Source organism: Arvicola amphibius, chromosome 11, assembly GCF_903992535.2.
Source record: "Arvicola amphibius chromosome 11, mArvAmp1.2, whole genome shotgun sequence".
NCBI classification, from domain to species: Eukaryota; Metazoa; Chordata; class Mammalia; order Rodentia; family Cricetidae; genus Arvicola; species Arvicola amphibius.
In genome coordinates, this window is record NC_052057.2 from 47507067 (window position 1) to 47528626 (window position 21560).

Here is a 21560-nt window from a genome sequence, read left to right on the forward strand (position 1 = left end):
TCAATGTAATCCATCATATAAATAAACTGATAGAAAAAAACCATATGATCATTTCATTAGCTGCCAAAAAAGCATTTGACAAAATTCAACACCCTTTATGATAAAGGTCATGGAGAGATTAGGGATACAAGGATAATATCTAAATATAGTAAAAGCAATATACAGCAAGCCAGCAGCTGAAGGGGAACCTCAGCCAATCACCTTGTTTGTGGGGTGTGTTCCCCTTAGGCTAAGATATACTTATAAAACTTGCAGGTGAGCTTCCCGCATCCTCTTTTTGTTTCTTCTGCGCTCCTCGCTGGAACCTTGGCTTTTGTAAGGTCCCTTTTCTTTCCTTTATTAAAGCTAAATATTATATATTAAAGCTAGTCTGGTTAATTATAACTGCCAATCGACCATGCCCCTTCATTTGGCGTCCAACTCGGGGCATTTGGGAGCCTTTAGCTCCGGTTCCCACGCTGTGCCACCACAGGCCAAGCAGTTTTCTTTATTAATTAACCAATGTAACAACAGATATACAGATGACCCTCCTCCATCAGACAGCTAACATCAAATTAAGTAGAATGAAACTCAAAGCCATTCCACTAAAATCAGGAACAAGACAAGGATGTCCACTCTCTCCATATCTCTTCAACATAGTGCTTGAAGTTCTAGCAATAGCAATAAGACAACATCAGGAGATCAAGGGGATTTGAATTGGTAAGGAAGAAGTCAAACTTTTGTTATTTGCAGATGATATGATAGTGTATATAAGTGACCCCCAAAAACTCTACCAGAGAATCCTACAGCTGATAAATACCTTCAGTGAGGTGGCAGGATACAAGATCAACTCAAAAATATCAGTAGCCCTCCTATACACAAAGGATAAAGAAGCTGGGAGGAAAATCAGAGGAATTTCACCTTTCACAATAGCCACAAATACCTTACCACAATTTTTAAGAACTTCAGTGCCTTCCTGTCTAGGCTGTTAGCAGTTTTTAGGGGTTGTCAGAGAAGCCCTCTGTGACTCTCAGCTGTGTGTCTGCAGTCATCAATACCACCTTTCCCCTTACAGTCAACAGAAGCATGGAGCATTGACTTCCACATGGTATCTTGTGACAACCTGAGTCCCGGACATCACCCTAGGTGACTGGGCATAGAATTCTGTCTGATCTTTGCAGATCATTTAATTAATTAAAAAGACTCCAAAGAAACTGGCTTCTTGGTCCAGGTCCATCAAATGCTCATTTGTCACCGTGACAAAAATCCTGTCGTTTTCTTTAAGCTCAAACAGCCCCCCTTGATAAATGGAGTACAGCCCGTACTCTGCGTCCCTGGACCAGCAGCTGTTTCTGGCACTCTTCATCAGCAGAATGGGGTCTGGGTAGCTGGTGTATTTGTAGATGTACTGCACCAGTTGTTTGCTAGTCCCTCTCTGCCTTGAGACTGTCTTGGAATCAACTTCATTCTCTTGGAACCGGAAGTATGTCTGGCAATAGACGAAATAAAGGCCCTGTTTCTGGATGACCAGCTCTCCTTTTCTCAGGTGCACATAGTTGAGGAACGAGTGCCCTTTCCTCGATGACTCCCAGGATTCTATCTTCCGACCCAAGGTCTTTCCATCCTTGGACACTACGTGAAAATGAGAGAAACAGCAGGAGGGAGCTTGCGTCAAAGCGAGGTTGCCAGTTGCTCGGCGCAGTCTGTATATTCACTGAGCTTGCACACTGTGTCGATCAAAACCAATGTCTTACCCTTCCAGTCTGACATGGATTACAAAGACTTTTGTAATCCCATTGGAACTGGAACACCCCTGTACCATTTTGATCTGCTGTAAGTGTCTCACTTTTCAGTATCTCATTTGCCAGCCACGTCACACCCCACACACCAAAGGTTGGCACTTCCCTGTGGTTCTAAAGTGTCCCTGTGGCGGGAGATCCCAGTGCCCCGAGGAGAAAAGAAGTGCTGTGCATTTGAACTTTTGAGGAGAAGGAAGAGTTTTGAGAGACAGACAGAGAGAGAGAGAGAGAGAGAGAGAGAGAGAGAGAGAGAGAGAGAGAGAGAGAGAGAGACTTTTAAGATGAAGAAAAAACCTGGGTGTGGTGGTGGTATGTATTATCCCAGTCCTTGGGGGCCTAAGACAAAAAGATCTGGAGTTCAAAGCCAACCTAGGCTCCATGAACCACTGTTTCAGTGAAAAAAAAGCAGTGGGGGAAATAGGAGGGGAGGGAGAGACACAAGAAGTAAGGGCAGCAGGGAAGGTGGCCCAATGGGAGTCTGGGAGCAATGTTCTCTCTCACACACTTGTCCTAAGGCCAGCTAGAGTTACCTAAGTTTCCTAAGGCAGGAGAGTTATCAGACTCTTTGTGTGACAGCCCCAGTCCCAGCCCACCGCCTGCCAGCTCCAGCCCTTATGATCTTACTTGGCATTAAGGCTGAGTAGCTCTTCCGACTGATCCCAGTAATGTGAGCTGCCACTCGCTGAGGTTTTCCACTTCCATATGGATGGCTAATACTTAGCTGCTTTTCTGAAAGACACAAGACAGAGAAACATTAGCACTTGTCAAAAGAGTTTTAAATACGCTACTCTGCTTACACAGCTGTGTCTGATCAGGTGACCTGAGCACATTGTCTCCCCAACTGATCCTGTCGTTTCAAAAGACAGTCCATTTAGTGGGGCTGGAAAGGTGGCTCGGTGTGAAGAACACTGGCCTGGGTTTGAACCCACGCCCACATGGCAGCTCATATGTAACTCCAGTTTTAGGGCAAGTATGAGGATCTGAGTTTGGGCTCTCAGCCCCCACCTAAAGGCCCAGGTACCGCCACACACCTGTATCCCCAGGGGAGCGCAGTGGGAAGGAGTGAATGGTGACAAAGAGGTGACTGAGGTTGCCTGGCTGCCAGCCAGCCTAGGGTCATTCTGTGGGAACATATCTAAAGGGAATAGCAGAGACTGCTAGAGAAGGACATGTGACAGCCTCTCCTGGCCTTCCAAGGCAGGAACACACCTGCACACACATAATAGAAATCCTATATGATCATGTCTTTTAAAAATTAGCTTCAAAACCCCATTTCTGCTTACATTTGGTTAAGACAAATTATATTCTATCAACAAACAAATATTGGCAAGGATCAAAATTATACCACACTATATAGAGCTATATAGATTAACCATTGATTCCGGTAAGTCCTCGAGGAACTTGCTATATTTTATGAGAGATTCCTTGAGGAACTTGATATATTTTGAGAGATACCAATCATAAAATAAAATAATTAACTATGAGAAGTAGGGATGGGGGTAACATGTAAGAGGAGGAGGGAGGGACAGAGTCCTATTTGTTGGAGATTATCAGGGACGATTTGCTGAGGATTCAATGTAAAGACCTTTGCGGTCAGCTATCCCTGTAAGCCTAGACGCTCACCACATCTGCTCCGGCATCCTTCTAGGGACAAGGAGGGAGGGCACAAATAATCAGGAAACAGAGGCACTCAGAAGGTAGGGAGGGAACAGAGCTATATCCAGAGAGCTAAAGCTGAGACCCAGGGCAGAAGACAGGCCAGTGGGATATACAGGTCTGATGTGAAGGAAACAGAACACAAGGTGTGACATTCGTCTGCCTTTAAAGAGAGAACACTGGATAGTACAAAGAGATGTGTGTGCTTCGTGCCAACTTATGTCAAGGTCTGGTGTGATGGGCAGAGGACGTGGCGGCTTACGAGGTTGAAAGCACTGGTGCAGCTCCCAGGTCACAAGCCCGGGAGCAGAACCAGGCAATACAATTCCACAGCTAGGCAGTGGATGAAGAGGGGGAACCACTTGTGAAATCTGGTAGTGGTCATCAATCACAATTGGTATTGTTCTTGTTGTTGTAGGAAGACAAGTTGTGTTCTGGAAGCAAAAAAAAGTCTCCTGAGATCTTGCAAGGAACTTGATAAACTATGTGAGGTCTTGGAATGAGCAAGGTGGAGAGGCACAGATGCGTGGCACGTGGGTGGGAGGATGGACCGTGGCTGTGCAGGGAGAGTCACTGCAGAGCAGATCTCCTGCGGAGTAGAGAACAGGATGGATGCTCTCTGCCTCTGCTGCTCCCTTCACCCAGATCCCAGAGGCCTAGAACCTGGGCAGATTTCTTCCTTTTCTTCCACTGTATGAGCATATACACAAAGTGTGTGTTTCGGTGTAATATTTTGTCTTTTTTTCTTCTCATTTTAATTGTTTGGATAAGAATGTTATACGTTCCCCCCTCAGCATGTTGTCTTCTGGTCATGTTTGCTCCCTTCACCTTCTGCTACCCCTCCCTCCCCTGCAAACCCTCCCTCTCTTTGCAAATAGCCCCCTACTTCTTGTATTTTTATCGGCGTATATTAATTGTATAAAGTAACAAGTTCCATTATGACACTTATTTTCAGTGATATAACTTAATGTTTATTAGAGAAAATTAGTAAGCAGCACAAATTGGGTCATGTGGTCTGCTAAACTCAGTGCTACCCGAGTCCTGTGTTCTACTATACATGCTTCAATCACACTCTCCACAAAAACATACCCAGGCAAACGCAACAGTATCCTGAAGACAACAGTTTACCAAATCTTATGACCTGAATACCCCCTGACTCTTTCAGGGTTCTCATATACTGAGTAGCACTAAAGCCACAGGAACCAATTTCTAACTACCAAAGCATTAGGACCCAAAGGAACAGCTTCCAATGTGCTGGAGTCGAATGCTCTACGGTCAAAGCTGAGGTACCATTCACCACTCGCCTCAGCTGTTACGTAATGTATGATTACCAGCACCTACCTTTTGGAACTTTGCTTTTCAATATTTAATAGACAAGTCCAGTTTGCATCTGAGAACATTTCAAGACTATAGAGATTTGGAAGCAAAACTTTTAACCTTTAATTTTCTTATTTTTGTATATGCATTTTTCATGGTGCATGGCTTTGTGTTCAGTAACAACATTTTCATACAGATAAACACTATACACTGAACAGACCCCTCCCCTTCTTCCTGCTTTCTGCTAATGCCTTTGTTCCATAGAGCTTCAGCTGCATTTTCATGTCATATGTGCATACATAATTTTGTTTACTTATGTAAAATGTAGGATCTACACATAAGAGAAAGCATGTAGCAATTGTCTTTGGGGGTGGGCTTAATTCACTTTATATCTCTAACGGCATCTATTTGCCTTCAAATGATGTAACTTCATTCTTCATAGTTGGAAACATTGCCTGACAGTTTGCCCTCCATTCCTCTGTCATAGGACACCCAGATTACTGCCACATTTACCTATTTTAAATAGAGCTACCCAGGCAAGTGTTTCTGTGGTGTCATGATTTTGTGTCCTTTATACAAACACTGGCTCGTGTAGAGGGTTAGTTTTCAGTGCTTTGAGGACCCCCGTGCTTCTTTCTGGATTGGCTGGACCATTCTCCATTTCCACCAGCAGAGGATAAGAGAGCCTTTCGTCCACATCTCCAGCAGTGCTTTACTTGTTTTCTTAACGCCAACTGCCATTTTGACTGCGGTGAGATGGGATGGCGGTGTTTTCATTTACGTTTCTCTGATGGCTAGTGAGGTTGGACATTTATTTCCTGTGTAATTGGAAGTCGTGGTTCATTTGAGAACTGTCTATTCATTTATTGATCAGGTTATATGAGCTCTTGTTCTGTGCTCTGAGGTTGTGTTTGTGTGTGTGTGTGTGTGTGTATGTGTGCGCACGCACGCGAGTGCATTCTAGATACTAATCATCTGTCATATGTGTAACTAGCATTCTGTAGGCTGTCCATCCCTTTGGTAAATTATATTCTTTGCTGTACAGAAGAGCTTTAATTTCATGAAGGCCACGTTGTCAGTGGTGGCATCTTCGTGACTGGAGTTCTCTCCAGAAAGTCCATACCCGTGTCTGTACCTTCTTTTTTCTGAGAGTTTCAGAGTTTCAAGTTTTTCATCAAGGCCTTCAATCCATTCTGAGCTGTTTGTCTAGTTCCATTCTTCTTTGTGTGGATATGCACATCATTTGGTGAAGAGAATTTTATCCAAAGTGCATTTTCGACATCTTTATCAAAAATCAAGTATCTGTAGCTCTGTGTATCTGACAGTATCTGACAGCTTCCTTTGTCCCAGCTCAGTGAGCTCCATGTCTGCGTTTGCATCAGAGTCAGTCTGGTTTGCTCTTATGGTTCTGTAGTAGAACCAGAGGCCACCACCAGCAACACTCTTCACGCTCAGGATTGCTTTGACTATCCAGGATCTTACATGCTTCAATAGGAATTTTAAGATCGTCCTTTCTCTGATGTGAAGAATGCCGTTAAGATTTGGCAAATATTTTCTTTACAGTTATCTCAATGTGGTAAAAGAGAAGACAGTACATGGATAAAATTATATATAAGAATGCAAAGAGACGATCAAGGGAAGTGTGATGGGAATAACAAGATGCAGGGGAACTGACTTAGAAATGGTCCGAGAAAGGAAATCTGTGAGCAAAAGAGCCATGAAGTAGTGAGGGGAGTCGTGGCCAGGAGAGGTGGGGGGGTGCAGATGGAAGGTTGGAGAAGCCAGCCTGGGGAGGGTGCAGTGACTGACTGGGAGGAAGGGGGTGCAGATGGAAGGTTGCAGAAGCCAGCCTGCGGAGGATTCAGTGACTGACCAGGAGGAGAGGGGGTGCAGATGGAAGGTTAAAGAAGCCAGCCTGGGGAGGGTGCAGTGACTGACCAGGAGAGGGGGCAGATGGAAGGTTGGAGAAGCCAGCCTGGGGAGGGTGCAATGACTGACTGGGAGGAAAAGGGGGCAGATGGAAGGTTAGAGAAGCCAGCCTGGGGAGGGTGCAGTGGCTGACCAGGAGGAGAGGGGGTGCAGATGGAAGGTTAGAGAAGCCATTCTGCGGAGGGTGCAGCGAGAACTGGTATGGAGTCTGCTGGTCATTGGCAGGATGGTGAGCTTGTGGTCTCCAGCAGAAACCACAGCTGAGATCACAGGTAGGGAGAGTTTGCTGGGGAAGGAGTGAGGCCGTGAGGGGCTTTAGGGTGAGGAAAGGCATTGTGGTCAGAGGCAGAAAATATGAGTAATCTTTGGGGGATTTTGTCTATTTTACTTCCTGCCAAGTTCTAGATGATACTGAACCTGGTTTATTTATAGCATACGAGATGGCCAAATAATTAAAGAATTTAAATAAGTGAAGAAACTGAAGTAAAATGACACCTCCTATGAAAAAAATAAGATAAAGAACAGAGTTGTGACCGTGCGTAGATCATGAAGGTAATCCCAAGCTTTCCAGTCCTTGCTATGGAGAGGGAAAGAGAATCAATAAAGAGATGAAGACAGTGGGCAGAGAGGCCCTAATTGATTTGTATGGATGGGAGCAAGGAGGGACTGGAGAGCTATTTAGCTTGTGACATAGACATTATCAAGTAAAAGTAACAACAAAATTTTAACTACCTTGAGTTGTAGAAACAGTTTCTGCAAAGGTTCTCAAAGACACCTGCAAACAGCAGTGAATACAGCTTGTTAAGGCTTCGACAAGTTGAACAGAATACACACGCTTCTAGATTCTCTTTCCGACACGGGACAGGATAGTTATACAGTCATATCCATACAGAACTTCTTTTACCCAAGCATAGGTGTCTTTGGGGGATCAGGGGTGGATCATGACCAAAGGACAGTCTGAAAGTTCTGATTGACACTTGGAGCAGTTGAGAAAAAAGGGCACAGCTCCTACTTAGGTCAGTCATATCTCCAGGCCTCCAGGAAGCTGACGATAACCCTGTCCCTTCACACTGTGTGGAGCGTGTGTGCATGGATGTTTGCATGTAGGAGGGAGGGGCAGGGGAGACAGAGACAGAGTCCAGAAGCTGGAAATAATCAGATACGTCTGAACCACAGGGTGTAAGCAAGGCATAAGGCCCAGATGCCCACAGACATGCTTGCTCTGTGGATGTCTGATTGGCACCACCCTGTTGTTCTCTACTGTTGATAATGTTAAGTTCATGCTCCAAGAAATGATATCGAAGTCCCATACCTTGCTGGACATCTCATGACACCCCTTTCATTTATGGAAACTAGTGGAGAAAGCCAGTATAAAAGGGACAACTGCCTCATTCTGTTTGGGGAGCAGAGCCTGGTTTGAGTCATTATGACCTCTGAACTCTCATTTATCCCTTGTCACTCTTGATGTCTATGCCATCCCTGTCTCATCACTGCAAATGTCAGGCACATCAGTTGTGCGCATGTGCCAGAAAGTAGAGGCTCTCCGTCTCTCCCTCTCCTTAGACCTCGTTGTGAGCCTTTACTGGCATTGGTCCCAAGGGCTCTGGAGAAGGGACAAAGAGTAAAGTGGATTTGAAAACTCACGCTCTTTTTCCTGTTTCTCTTCCCTTTTCTTATTCTAGGACAGGAAGCAAGGAAGGAGGAAGAAGAGAGAAAAAGGAGCAAGAGAGACAGCGGAGAAAAGGAAAGGGAGGTAGGGACAGAGAGAAGACAGCAAGTAACGGAGAAAGGGTCATTCTACAGGAAAGACTGCAGGCAGGTCAGGTGACCATGAGTCAAGCCCGCTCTGCAGCTCTTTAAGAAGACTTAACTAACTTAACTGATCTGACCTGGGATGGCTTTCTCTGTTTGAAAATGTGTTTAAAAGCACAACAATTATTCCTTCCTTGGGCTGCCCCCAGGATTCAATGGAATGCTATCCGAAATGGGCATATATTTAGAGGAAATGGAAGACTCATCATGCCTACGCAGAACAGGGAGTCCTCTTCTCACTTACACACTCACATCCACCTGCTCCGTCCTCTCCCTCCCAGTTTCTCTTTACTCTGGTCCCTCAGGATGAGTCTGGGAGGATGAGAGGGAATTAGTGGAGAGTGATGTGGAAAATCCATCATCACCTTTCCCTTACCGCCTGTGCACGCTTCGCCCTTGTGTCTGCTAGCACCCCAGCCTCCAGACCTTGCGCCCTCTAGCACCCCTGCCTCCAGACCTTGCGCCCTCTAGCACCCCAGCCTCAAGACATTGCGCCCTCTAGCACTCCAGATTCCAGACATCGCACCTTCTAACACCCCAGATTCCAGACATCACACCCTCTAGCACCCAGATTCCAGACATTGCGCCCTCTAACACCTTGGCCTCTAGACCAGTTCAAGTCTCTTTTCTTGATGACCCATTGAACCCCTAAAGTCATGGGCTTTTGAAGTTCCATGTCTGAAGCTCCTCCAGAGCTGTCCAAAGCCCGGGCTTTTGCTAGACCTCCTGTGTAGTCACCTTCATAGCTGTCCCTGCACGTTTGTTGACAATGGCATCCAGCCTGGGAGTGCTCACAGAAAACCCAGGTGGAAGCCCAATTCATTTGGCTTAGAAGCCACATTCCAGGTGATGGCCGGACTCTGCATCTCTACTGTGAATACCACTCAAGTCACACACTGGAGCCCTGACCACCCTGACAGCACTGTGTCCATGAAACAAGCAATAGACTCCCAAGGTTGTCTGGCATACAGCCTCTTCCCACCATAACCTTAGACATCTTAGTGTCTTGTATGGGGTCTCTTAGTGTGCAGAATATTTTTAATATTGGTGCCTCCATCTGACCTTCTCAGAAAGGCAGAAGGCAAATATTTGTAAATGCTAGCTTCCTAAGAAGGAAGCAGGCAGTGAAGAAATTGACTGACTTAATCTAAAAGTAAAATCAGTTAACCACATTCTGCAAAATGAACTGTTAGTCAACCCGAGCTTTCTGCCAGAGATTCCAGTAAAGCGGCTTTGTATCAACAGATGCATCTTCAAACTTGTCATTTGTTGACAATAAATTGAGATAACCTCACCTCCACTTTCTCAAAGTATCCTATTTTATATGAACACACACACAAAAATAAAAGGTTTTTTTTTTAATTCTAGAGATCACCCTTGTGGAATGAATAGAAAACACCATCATTTGGCCTCGTTTGTCTTCTGAATGAAAGTAATAAAAACAAAAAACACTGGGCAGGGATGTGGTAGCAGGGATAGGAACACTGAGAATGTGCTATCTGTGTGTGTGCTCCCAGAATAAGATGCAAAACTCCAGGAGGCAGCTGGCTAACGTCAGCCAGGGCTTTCTGCATCATCCGGTACCAGTCAGGTGTTGCACCATATTGGGGGAAATCATTCAAACCCTCTGGGACTCGGTTTCTTCGTTTGCAAATTTCCACATTTTGAAAAGCCTGTGCCATCTGACTTTGTGTTCCTGCTGAGCACTTACCTCTTCAATGACCTGGTACAGTTGCCTCTTAGCCTGCAAGCAGTGCCTGGTCTCTTCCTCAGTGGAGTCCCAAGGATCATCGCCGTCCCTTAACATACAGGACAGTCCACTCCTAGAGCACTTGGCCTGCAGCTGGGTGGAGATAGGATATAGCTGTGTGATGAACACATCCTGTTTCTTTTTACCCGTTCAGAAGCTAAAAGAACAAAGAGTGATGGAAATCGACAGGCGTTTGGGAGCCACGAGTAGTTTGTGGTTTCAATGAAAGCAGGCATGCATGCTGCGCATTGTCCACTGATAGCGACCAAGCCGTCGGAGGTGGTAGCAGGGATAGGAACAGCGCCGCACCCTGGCTTACGGTGCCCTTCGCTGACCCATCCCTGGCAGCCCTGTGTCATTCTTTCTTTTCCTCACTTGCATTTGCTTCTCATTAGGTGTTTACGGTAGTGACTAAGGCTCCTTCCAGCTCTGAGCTAATGTGGCTCTCCCTCCAAAGCTGGAACGGCCTATGTTCAAAGTTGGGAGAGGAATCCACTTAAACACTCAGATCCTTAACAAAAGCAACCAATCATCTGGTATATGGCAATGTTCTGCCCCTTCACCATAGCCCCACATCTGAGTAGATTGTAGTTATTGCATGGTCTCTAATCTGGATGGACCCTTGATACCCCTAGGAAACTGTACCCTTCCTCATCGATTCTTCTCAAAGCCTATGAACTGATGTAAGGAGACTGTGCACCATTGAAGGTATTTGCCAGGACTGGAAGTCAGTGTTTATAATAGCCTCATAATTGCCAACAAAGTCCTTACCCCATGTCCACCACATAGCTCCCATGAGCCATCCAGAGCATACTCATACCTCAGGCTGCTGCCAAATCAGAAGGGGAGGGGGAGGAAGGAAGAGGAGGAAATAAAGGATCCAAAGGAGGTGGAGGAAGAAGTCCTCACAGATTTTTTTTCTTCATTCCCTTTTGGTTTTGTTTTCCTAACAACTTGGCTTTGCAACATGTTATTTCTCAATGCCTGTTGACTTAGGCCTGTAAACTCAGCTTACTGGGAGGCTAAAGCAGGAGGATTACTGGTGTGGGAGGTCCTTCTGTATATGTGTTGCTTTTATTGGTTAATGAATAAAAAAAAACTGCCTTAGCCTGTGATAGAGCAAAAGAGTAGAGCTCGGCAGGGAAAACTAAACTGAATGCTTGGAGAAAGAAGGCGGAGTCAGGAGACGTCGTGTAGCCATGACCAGGGACAGATGCACTGGAAACTTGCCAGTAAACCATGAACCTCATGGTAAAATACGAAATAATAGAAATGGGTTAAATTAAGATGTAAGTGCTAGCCAATAAGAAGCTAGAGCTAGTAGGCCAAGCAGTGATTTAATTAATACGGTTTCTGTGTGATTATTTCAATTCTGGGCAGCGAGGAACAAACGAGCAGCCTCCCTACAACAGATTACAAGTTTAAGGTTTGCCTAAGCTACAGAGTACATTCAAGGCCATTCTGCACAAATCAAACACGACAGCAGAAAACAAAAATAGAGGGTGGGGTATAGCTTACTGGTAAAGTGCTTGTCTAGCATGCGTGACTCTGGGTTATAACCCTGTCACTACAAAGAAAAAAACAACATGTTTCTTATCTTAGAACATCTGTCAATTTGCCTTTAACTGGGATAACATTGCAAAATCATCTTTTTGTTGTTTTTTTGAGACATAGTCTCACTATGTAGCCCTGGCTGACCTGAAACTCACTATAAAGAGCAAGCTGAGCTCCAACCCAGAGATCCACCTGCCTCTGCCTTCTGAGTACTGGGATTAGAGGTGTGACCCACCATGCCTAGCCTAAACATAATAATTTTTATCTATTATTTAAACTTGGTGTACTGCAAAGTTAGGAGTAGTTGTAAATTTAACAATCCACACTTCCTATAGAAAACCAACCTGCTGACTGAGAGACTGATTGACGGAGACAAGTTCATACAGTCCGGACCAGCCTCACACTCCCTCCTCTGGTCCTCCCTCAGTACCTCCCAAGCTCTAGGATTACCTGTATTCAATAATCCTCCTCATTTTATAAGGTGCTGTGGACTGAACCAGAGCTTCGTACTTGCTAGGCAAGGACTCTACCATCTGAGCTACACTCCCAGCCCAAGCCATCTCATAAAAAAATTCTATTATTCGACTTCGACTGCATGGTGGTGGCACATGCCTTTAATCCCAGCACTTGGGAGGTAGAGGTAGACAAGTCTGGTCTACAGAGTGAGCTCCAGGACAAGTTTCAAAGCTATAGAGAAACCCTGTCTTGTAAAAAAAAAAAAAAAAGAATTCTATTATCTGTTATTTATAAGAGGTCCTGCCCAAAATCACAGTTAATCAGCAACAAACCTGAGTTGATGGATTACTTCTACATGTCTTCAAATAGACTGTACATCCATTGTTTAAACCAGACTAGCAGCCCCAGAAACCTCCGTTGCCTATTGGAACACTACTGTCCTCAGAGACCTCCGTGGCCTATCGGAACACTAATGTCCTCAGAGACCTCCGTGGCCTATTGGAACACTAATGTCCTCAGAGACCTCCATGGCCTATCGGAACACTAATGTCCTCAGAGACCTCCGTGGCCTATCGGAACACTAATGTCCTCAGAGACCTCCGTGGCCTATTGGAACACTAATGTCCTCAGAGACCTTGTCGCCTTCTTTCCTAGCAATGAGTTATCTCAATGGCAAAAGGTTAAGAGCCTGGAAGACTAGAGCCCAGGGCAGGAAGGAGCTGCTGTGGCTCTCTGCTCAAACAAAATGGTGGTGTCTAACTGTCCTGTATAAAGTGAAATGGAGGGTGAGAAGGACAAAGGACCTAAAAAGATAAATCAGCCCAGCCTATAGCAAGCAGTTGGCTGTTGCCCAGAACACCTTCTGGGACTTTCCAGAAACCTTTCCAGGATGTGGGAGGGGAAATCTTGGTTGAGTGCGGTTCTGAGTGAAGCTATACAAGTTAATGAGATTAAATTTTAACACCAATGGCAATGGAGCTGGGGGTGGGGCTCAATGGTAGCAATAAAAATAAAACAAAATGACTTAGGGAAACCTAGATTCATTCGGAAGACACGGGAAAGTAAGGGACATTTTCATAAAGGTAAATACAAATTCTCTCCCCCAACTAATCGCACTCTTGAGACAAACCGAAATCCACGCTGAAAACAACAGCCCCATATCCACCTCACCTCGGCTTGACCTCTGTATGGAGACAAGATTTGGCATGGCGCTATGTGTATTTTCTCTTAAGATTATTTAGGAGTGGCACATCCTTGAATTCAAAAGTCACAGACTGAATGACACCTGCAGACGCTGACCCAGTGCAGGTCAGAGAAGGAATGACTAATGACGAGCACTTTACCGTCTTTCTCGGTCCACATAACTGCCACAGTCTCTCTCCTCCCACAGCCTCACTCAGCCATATCCTTTCTTCCTTAGGAAGCATGCCTAAAACAAAGGCTCTAAGCTATATTTGAAATTGGTGCAACTTGGGGGACAGAGTTTTGGAAATCTTAATCATACAATCAGATAACTACATGGGTCAACAAAAGATCGGGTCAGTCTTAAAATAAACCCTGCTTGTAACGTGTGCCAATTGATGGAGACACATGTGCACAGAGATACGGTCTTGCTCTGTTTATATCTTAAAGTTAACAAACCTTAGGGTATGCTGCCACAAAAGAGTAAACACAGCTACGCTCCAATTTCTTACACAAACTTAGAACTAAAACATGATTATAGGTATACCTTTCTTCTTCTCAGAAAGACACTAGCTTGAGGCCAGCAAGATAACCCAAAAGACCAAGGTATCTGTCACTAAGCCTGATGACCTGGCCTCTGTTCCCAGGACCTACAACGTAGAAGGAGAAAACTAATTCTTCCATGTTGTCCCCTGGTACTCCCACATGACACAACATGTGACCCCACGCACAACACATGGAAGTAAAAATAAAAATAAATGTAATTTCAAAACATTTCTCAAAGAAAGAAGCATGCAAACTTAGGATAGGAAAATGGCTTGGTCAGCACAGGGCATGTCAGACACGCATGAGAGCTTGGGTCCAATCTCCGAGACCCAGATAAAAAAAAGTCAGGCCTGGAGACCCAGGGCTGGAGTGGAGAGAGAGCTGGAGTGCTGGGTGGCTGCTTACAGACTACTGGGTGAGGGTGAGGTCGTAGTGAATCCGAGAGCCTTCTCAGAAAACACAAAAGGAGGGAGGAAAAGAAGGAGGAAAAGGTGGATGGCATCCAAGAAGTGACAACTGGGGTCATCCTCTGGCCTGTAGGCAAATACCTAAGCACAGGCATATTTACCGACACCACGCGCGCGCACACACACACACACACAGAGAGAGAGAGAGAGAGAGAGAGAGGGAGAGAGAGAGAGAGAGAGAGAGAGAGAGACTCTTATAAGCATGTCCTATAATAAAAATATCAATATAATCCATAACTTTCAAAATTATTTTCAAATAAAAGGAGAGTCTGCCTTATTCCCTTTGAAAATTTTTGAACTGACTGAGATGATCAAATTCATATTCCCTAGGGTACACAAACCGTGTCTCCCCGACAGACCACTGCTACTCTACGAGTTTTGCATAGTTTATTTTCTCTGAGGCTCTCCCTTGGCCTCGCACTTTCAAACAAGACACCAAGTTGGATAGAGCAGGGCATCCTGGGATTGACAACGCACAGATGTTCACACTCCATGCCTGCCACAGTGGGGAGGAAGACCTGTACCTGGCACGCACAGCCCTGGGTACTAGCCCTACCTTGGCTCCATAGCCCTGTCTGAGCTCAAGTTCTAGACCGGGTTGGCGGGGGGGGGGTGCTCACAGCCTTCCAGTTCCCTGTTCTCTAGAACATACACTTGCTCCAGTGGGCATAGGAAACCTAAAGCCGAGCTGTTATTCCCATCAGTGTTGTATGCGTAGTCTGGGGGGCTTTCCATGACTGGGAAATGCACAGGCTAAGAAGGCACCAACTCTCATGCTCTGTACTCTGTCTGTATCTGGGTTCCACTTGGCATAAAGTCCAACTGCTTTCTCGTGAGTAGTTCAGTCTAGGTAAGTCCCTTATTATAGACCATTAGTCACGACACGCCTACATCCAAGGGAAAGAAAGACTGAAATCAGACCACTGTGTTCTCGTCAAGACCGGATTCCGTAGCTCTAAAACCAAAACAATTTTCTTTTAAAAAATGAAATAGTGTGTGTTTGTGTGTGTGTGTGAGTGAGTGAGTGTTTCCAAGAGTCACTTCCAGTACTGTCTCTCAAGAGCTATACCTCTTTTTTTTTTTTTTAAATGAAGGGTCTTTCACTGGGACCAGGAGTTCACCAGACTAGATTCCCCAAGTCATCAAGCCCCAGGGATTCTCCTGTGTCATGTGTGCCCCACCACCAACAGCACTGGGATTACAGGTGCATGCTGGGTAATTAGGATCAAACTCAGTTCTCACACTTACACAGTAAACACTCACTGAACCCCCCAAACATATTTCAAATATCTGGTTAACATCCACCCTACCTTAGCCTTGTTAGACTGAGAAATGTGATATTTAAAACTTCTGTTCTGATTTTAGTTCTGATACATACTGTTCTACTTGCCAGCTTTTCAAAGTCTGACTTGTTGTGAGAACTTTTCCCTTACTTAATTAAAACATGCAAAAGAAAGTTGTGGGAGCAGAGGGCTCCCCCATACAGTAGAAGGCACTGTCATTGCTCTCGGTTGCCCACCAACACTTGGTACTAAGGCTGATGGCTGAAGACACCATACAGGTGGGCACAGGACATGAAGAAATCAAGCAGGTAGTGAATAGATGTGTCATGCCTGAGTGTTAAGGGGAAACCAACTTCTTCCTTATTAGAGGCAAGTCCCACTTCGCAAGTGGAAACCTGTCTGATACTCTAACTCTTGCAAAGAATCCACGGCCAGGGAGCTCACAGGACCTAGGGGAACACCTGCTACGATTTTGCTAAATAAACATTGAATCAAACTGTCATCTAAACACGTATTTCTGTATCGATAGGTTATTTCAGCTCTCATCCGTTCCTCGTCAGATATATGGTCTCAGCAGTTATTGCAAGGACTCACACTGGCCGAAACAGTGGAGCACTCGGACATACATGGGTGATCCACATCGCTCCCTCACCTCAAGGGTCAGACAGCTCTAGAGCAGGGGGCTAGGGGATAGCTCGGTCAGTCTCCAGAACCCCAGGGCTTTCTGACAGGCCAGTCTAGTCAAGTCACAGAGTTCAAGGCTCAGTGAGAGACCCTGCCTCAGGAAAGTAAGATAGAGGGTAACTGAGCAAGAAACTCGACACTAACCTCTGACCTCCACATCATAGGCTTCTCTCTCTTCTCTCTTCCTCTCTCCCTCCCTCTCTCTCTGGCTCCATTTTTTTAGATTTATCCTTTTTTTAGATTTATTTATTTATTTTTGTATACAGTTGTTCTGCCTGCAGGCCAGAAAAGGGCCCAGATCTTATCACAGAAGGTTGTGAGCCACCATGTGGTTGCTGGGAATTGAACTCAGGACCTCTGGAAGAACAGCGAGTGCTCTTAACCACTGAGCCATCTCTCCAGCCCCCATCTCTTCTTCCCTCCCTCTCTCCCTCCCTTCCTCCCTCCCTCCCTCCCTCCCTCCCTTTCTCCCTCCCTTCCTCCCTCCCTCTCTTTCTGTCTCTTCCTCTCCCTCTTTCCCTCCCTCTTTCCCTCCCTCCCTCCCTTCCTCTCCTTTTCTCCCTCCTTTTCCATCTCTCCCTCCCTCCCTCTCTCTCCCCAATCTCTTCCTCTCTCCCTCCCTCTCTCCCTTCCTCCCTCCCTTTTTCCCTCCCTCATTCCCTCCCTCCCTCCCTCCCTCTCTCTCTCTTCCTCTCTCTCTTCTTCCCTCCCTTTTTTTCTCTCTCACCCACAAAACAAACTCCAGAGCACTTCTCAGAAAGCATTTGTGCAGGTAAGGGCGCTAACATCGTGAAGTAGAGACAGTTCTGAAAGTTCAGACTTCCTCAGGAGTGCTGTTCCACCCACCGGTAGCATCTGGAGCCTGCTCTGGAACTCTACCTATCTGGATGCCTTTCAAACGTGCACCTTTATACAGCCCTCTCAGCATGAGTAGTTGGAGTTTGTAACTGGAAAGGGCACATTTTAATCCTCAGCTAAGTTTCAAAGAGGAGTTGAGAGGCAAAGCAGAGAGACCAGTGTGGCTGAGAGCACCTGGCTACTAACCTGTTTCATCTCATTAGTGAAGTACATGTAAGTCACGGCCACAGACAGGGCTTGCAGGAGCATCTGCAAGAGCACCGTGCAGATCACTATCGTCCTGAAGTGCTGACCAAAGCTGGGGTCCTTTAGGGTCCTCGTGGAGGCCATGGTCCTGTCTGGGTCTGTTCCCCTGAGCAGCTGTGCAACCCAGCAGCCGGCAACTGCAGAACCAACTACCTATAGTTTCTTTTATTCGTGGAAAGCAAAACTGAAACTGAGTTTACTGCACGCAGAGCAAGTCGGAACAGATTGTATCTGTTAGGAAGTAGCACACTCACAAATCCCTTAGCTCCTTCCCCAACATCTGTGACCCTGACTCTGGAACAGGCATGGCTTCTGTCAACAGAGTCAATTCCTATGAAACATCTTTCAGGTGGGTATCCCATTATAGGGAGCAAAAGGGGGTCCACTTGTGACGTGATTCAAATTCTCTCTGGTCTGAAGATGCAGGCAGCCAGGCTTTGGCGGTTACTTAACTAGAAAGCCATCACTACCTGGCAGGATAGGGCTGTCACGGGTTAAGAAACCTCTGTGACTTGAGTTTCAGGCAAAACCCGGAGGTCCTCAGTCTACCTGGAGTCTGTCTCTGCCCTTCCCTCCTAGTGCCGCTCTGCCAGACTAAGGACTTTGGTCTCAGGCTTTGTTTGACACTGGAGTGTTTCCAGGAGGATGAAATGAATAATTCACGTCTGGCTCTCAGGAGCTGACCAGTAAATACAGACAAGGGGGCGGAGCCACAGCCTGCTCACAGAGCTAAGATTTGATGGACAGTAGGTATGGAACTCCAAAAGAAAAAGAAGTGCATCTGAGTGAATGAGAGGAACTATACCCACTCCCAAGCTATGACCAGACAAGAAAGGAAAACCATTCCGGGGGCCAGAGAGATGGCTCTGCTGCCAAAAGCACCGTGATGCCAGCCTGGCCACCTGAGAGCCACCCCTAGGACCCACTGTAGGAGGAGGAGACTGACTCCCAGAAGTTGTCCTCTGACCTCCACACATACAACGGTGTGCCCAAGCCTGCACACAGACACATTTAAGAGTATTCACCATAGCCCATGATGGACAGAAAAAGCCAATAAATGTCCTGGTCAGAGTAAGAACAACCAGAAACAAGTGGCTTTAATCTTAATAATATATGTAATTCAATATATTCAAAATACTATGAATGTCAGCATGTAACTAATATATGTTTTCATATAATGAGGGTTGGGAATGTTGTATGAGGTCCTGGGTTTAATCCCATGGATTACAAAATAAATACAAATAATAAACAGAAATATATATATATTTATACATTTGCTTTTATTTTACACTTCAGTTATGTATATCTTGACAATAACTCTTCATGTGAAACACTTGATCCGCATTTAGACTGTTTGACTTTCATTCCTTATTTGTGGCACATTCCAAACAATTTCCATCAACTACATCAAATATGAGCCTTTAAATTAAAATCGAACCTGGAGCATCAGAAGTTAAAGTTCCTCCGAGGCCACATAGCAAGTTCAAAGCAAGTCTAGGATACATGGCTAACTACCTCCAAATTTTTTTTAATTGAATAAAACTAAAAAATTAGTCCCTTAGCCGTCTTATCCACATCTCAAGTGCTCGACACCTACCTGTGACAAATACAGGCTGTTTGCACAGTAAGTAGGAAGGCTAAGCTTAGCTTAGCCCAGTGAGGGAGGAGTCGGGAGCCTTGAGAAATCGCTCTCCGTTGTGGTTCTAAAACTAAGCTTCCACCTTTCTTTTGAGACAGTCTCTCACTGAAGCTGGAGCCTGCCGCAGGTGGGTATCTTCCTGTCTCTGCCTCCCCAGCCTTGTGGGTACACAACAAACACTTCACCAACCCAGCTATCTCCCCAGCCCCTCTCAGGAGTTTACAATATGTTTCCATTTTGCTTTTGATTTGTACACTTTTCAATTAATTTTTAAAAGGAAATAAAGCGTAACTTTTGTGACATGTAAAAATAACAAACCAAGTCACATTCCTGTGCTTGTGTGTTACTAGTCATATTTGCTTTTCTTTCTTTTATATTTTTTCTTCTTTTTTCTTTCTCATGGTTTATTTTTTTTATATTTAAAAATTTCCATCTCCTTCCCTCCTCCTCCCCCTCCCTCCCCTCCTCCTCCCCCTTCCCTCCCCTCCTTCTCCCCCTTCCTTCCCCTCCCCTCCACCCATACCTCCCCTCCCTCCCTCTCAAGGCCAAGGAGCCATCAGGGTTCCCCACTCTATGCTAAGACCAAGGTCCTCCCAACTCCCCCCAGGTCCAGGAAGGTGATCGACCAAGCTGAGAAGGCTCCCACAGAGCCCGTCCATGCAGAAGAATCAGAGCCCAGAGCCATTGTCCTTTGCTTCTCAGTCAGCCCCCACTGTTGGCCACATTCAGAGAGACGGGTTTGGTCGCATGATCCATCAGTCCCATTCCAACTGGAGTTGGTGATCTCCCATTAGTTCTGTCCCACCGTCTCCATGAGTGAACGCACCCCTCTCGTTCCTGACTTTCTCCCTCATGTTCTCGCTCCTTCTGCTCCTCATCAGGACCTTGGGAGCTCAGTCCAGTGCTCCAATGTGGGGCTCAGTCACCTTCCCCATCTGTCGCCAGCTGGAGGTTCCCTCACGGTCCTGACTTTCTTTCTCATGTTCTCTCTCCTTCTGCTCCTCATCAGGACCTTGGGAGCTCAGTCCGGTGCTCCAATGTGGGGCTCTGTCATTTTCTTCATCTATCGCCAGGTGGAGGTTCTAAGGTGATATGCAAGAAATTCATCAGTATGGCTATAGGAACTGGCCTTTTCAGGCTCCCTCTCCTCAGCTGCCCAAGGAACTAACTGGGGGCGTCTCCCTGGAAACCTGGGAACCCCTCTAGGGTCAAGTCTCTTGACAACCCTCAGGTAGCTCCTTAAATTAAGATATATGCTTCCTTGCTCCCATATCCACCCTTCCTATATCCCAAGCACCCCATTCCTCCGAGCTCCCCCCGTTCTCCCCTTCACACTTTTCTCTCCCCATCTTCCCTTGGCCCAGTCTTGCCCAACCCTCAAGTTCCCAATTTTGCCTGGCGATCGTGTCTACTTCCAATATCCGGGAGGATTACTATATCTCTTTTTGGGAGTTCACCTTCTTATTATCTTCTCAAGGATCCCAAATTTATAGGCTCGATGTCCTTTAATTATGGCTACAAGCCGATTATGAGTGAGTACATCCCATGTTCATCTTTTGGGGTCTGGGTTACCTCACTCAGAATAGTGTTTTCTATTTCCATCCATTTGCCTGCAAAATTCAAGATGTCATTGTTTTTTACCGCTGAGTAGTATTCTAGCATGTATATATTCCACAGTTTCTTCATCCATTCTTCCACTGAAGGGCATCTAGGTTGTTTCCAGGATCTGGCTATTACAAATAATGCTGCTATGAACATAGATGAGCATATGCTTTTGTTGTATGATTGGGCATCTCTTGGGTAGATTCCCAATAGTGGAATTGCTGGGTCCTGGGGTAGGTTGATCCCGAATTTCCTGAGAAACCGCCACACTGCTTTCCAAAGTGGTTGCACAAGTGTGCATTCCCACCAGCAATGGATGAGTGTACCCCTTACCCCACAACCTCTCCAGCAAAGGTTATTATTGGTGTTTTGGATTTTAGCCAATCTGACAGGTGTAAGATGATATCTCAAAGTTGTTTTGATTTGCATTTCCCTGATAGCTAGGGAGGTTGAGCATGCCCTTAAGTGTCTTTTGGCCATTCGAACTTCTTCTGTTGAGAATTCTCTGTTCAGTTCAGCGCCCCATTTTTTAATTGGGTTAATTGGCATTTTACCGTCTAGTCTCTTGAGTTCCTTATATATTTTAGAGATCAGACCTTTGTCAATTGCAGGGTTGGTGAAGATCTTTTCCCAGTCAGTAGGCTGCCTTTGTGTCTTAGTGACAATGTCCTTTGCTTTACAGAAGCTGCTCAACTTCAGGAGGTCCCATTTATTCAATGTTGCCCTTAATGTCTGTGCAGCTGGGGTTATGCGTAGGAAACGGTTCCCTGTGCCCATTTGTTGTAGAGTACTTCCCACTTT

The 21560-nt window shown here is 45.7% G+C and overlaps 1 protein-coding gene across 1 annotated transcript; it reads right to left on the minus strand.

The window, feature by feature from the left end:
• Positions 1 to 803: 803 nt before the first annotated feature.
• Positions 804 to 18101, minus strand: Tnfsf10 (TNF superfamily member 10). The gene is made up of 5 exons (XM_038347683.1): positions 17459 to 18101; positions 10204 to 10335; positions 7413 to 7455; positions 2403 to 2507; positions 804 to 1611 (listed from the first exon to the last, which is right to left on the minus strand). Exons 1-5 carry the CDS (start codon positions 17600 to 17602, stop codon positions 1166 to 1168), a joined length of 870 nt encoding a protein of 289 aa, XP_038203611.1. The 5' UTR covers positions 17603 to 18101; the 3' UTR covers positions 804 to 1165.
• Positions 18102 to 21560: the final 3459 nt, after the last annotated feature.

Bases quoted from the DNA above. Each gene is read 5' to 3' on its own strand.
- Tnfsf10 (XM_038347683.1), bottom strand. From the start codon at position 17,602: ATGGCCTCCACGAGGACCCTAAAGGACCCCAGCTTTGGTCAGCACTTC. The intron at 10,336-17,458 runs GTTAGTAGCCAG...ATCTCCACCCAG, and splicing joins TCACTAATGAGATGAAACAG to CTGCAGGCCAAGTGCTCTAG. The intron at 1,612-2,402 runs GTAAGATCATAA...ATTTTCACGTAG, and splicing joins CTACTCAGCCTTAATGCCAA to TGTCCAAGGATGGAAAGACC.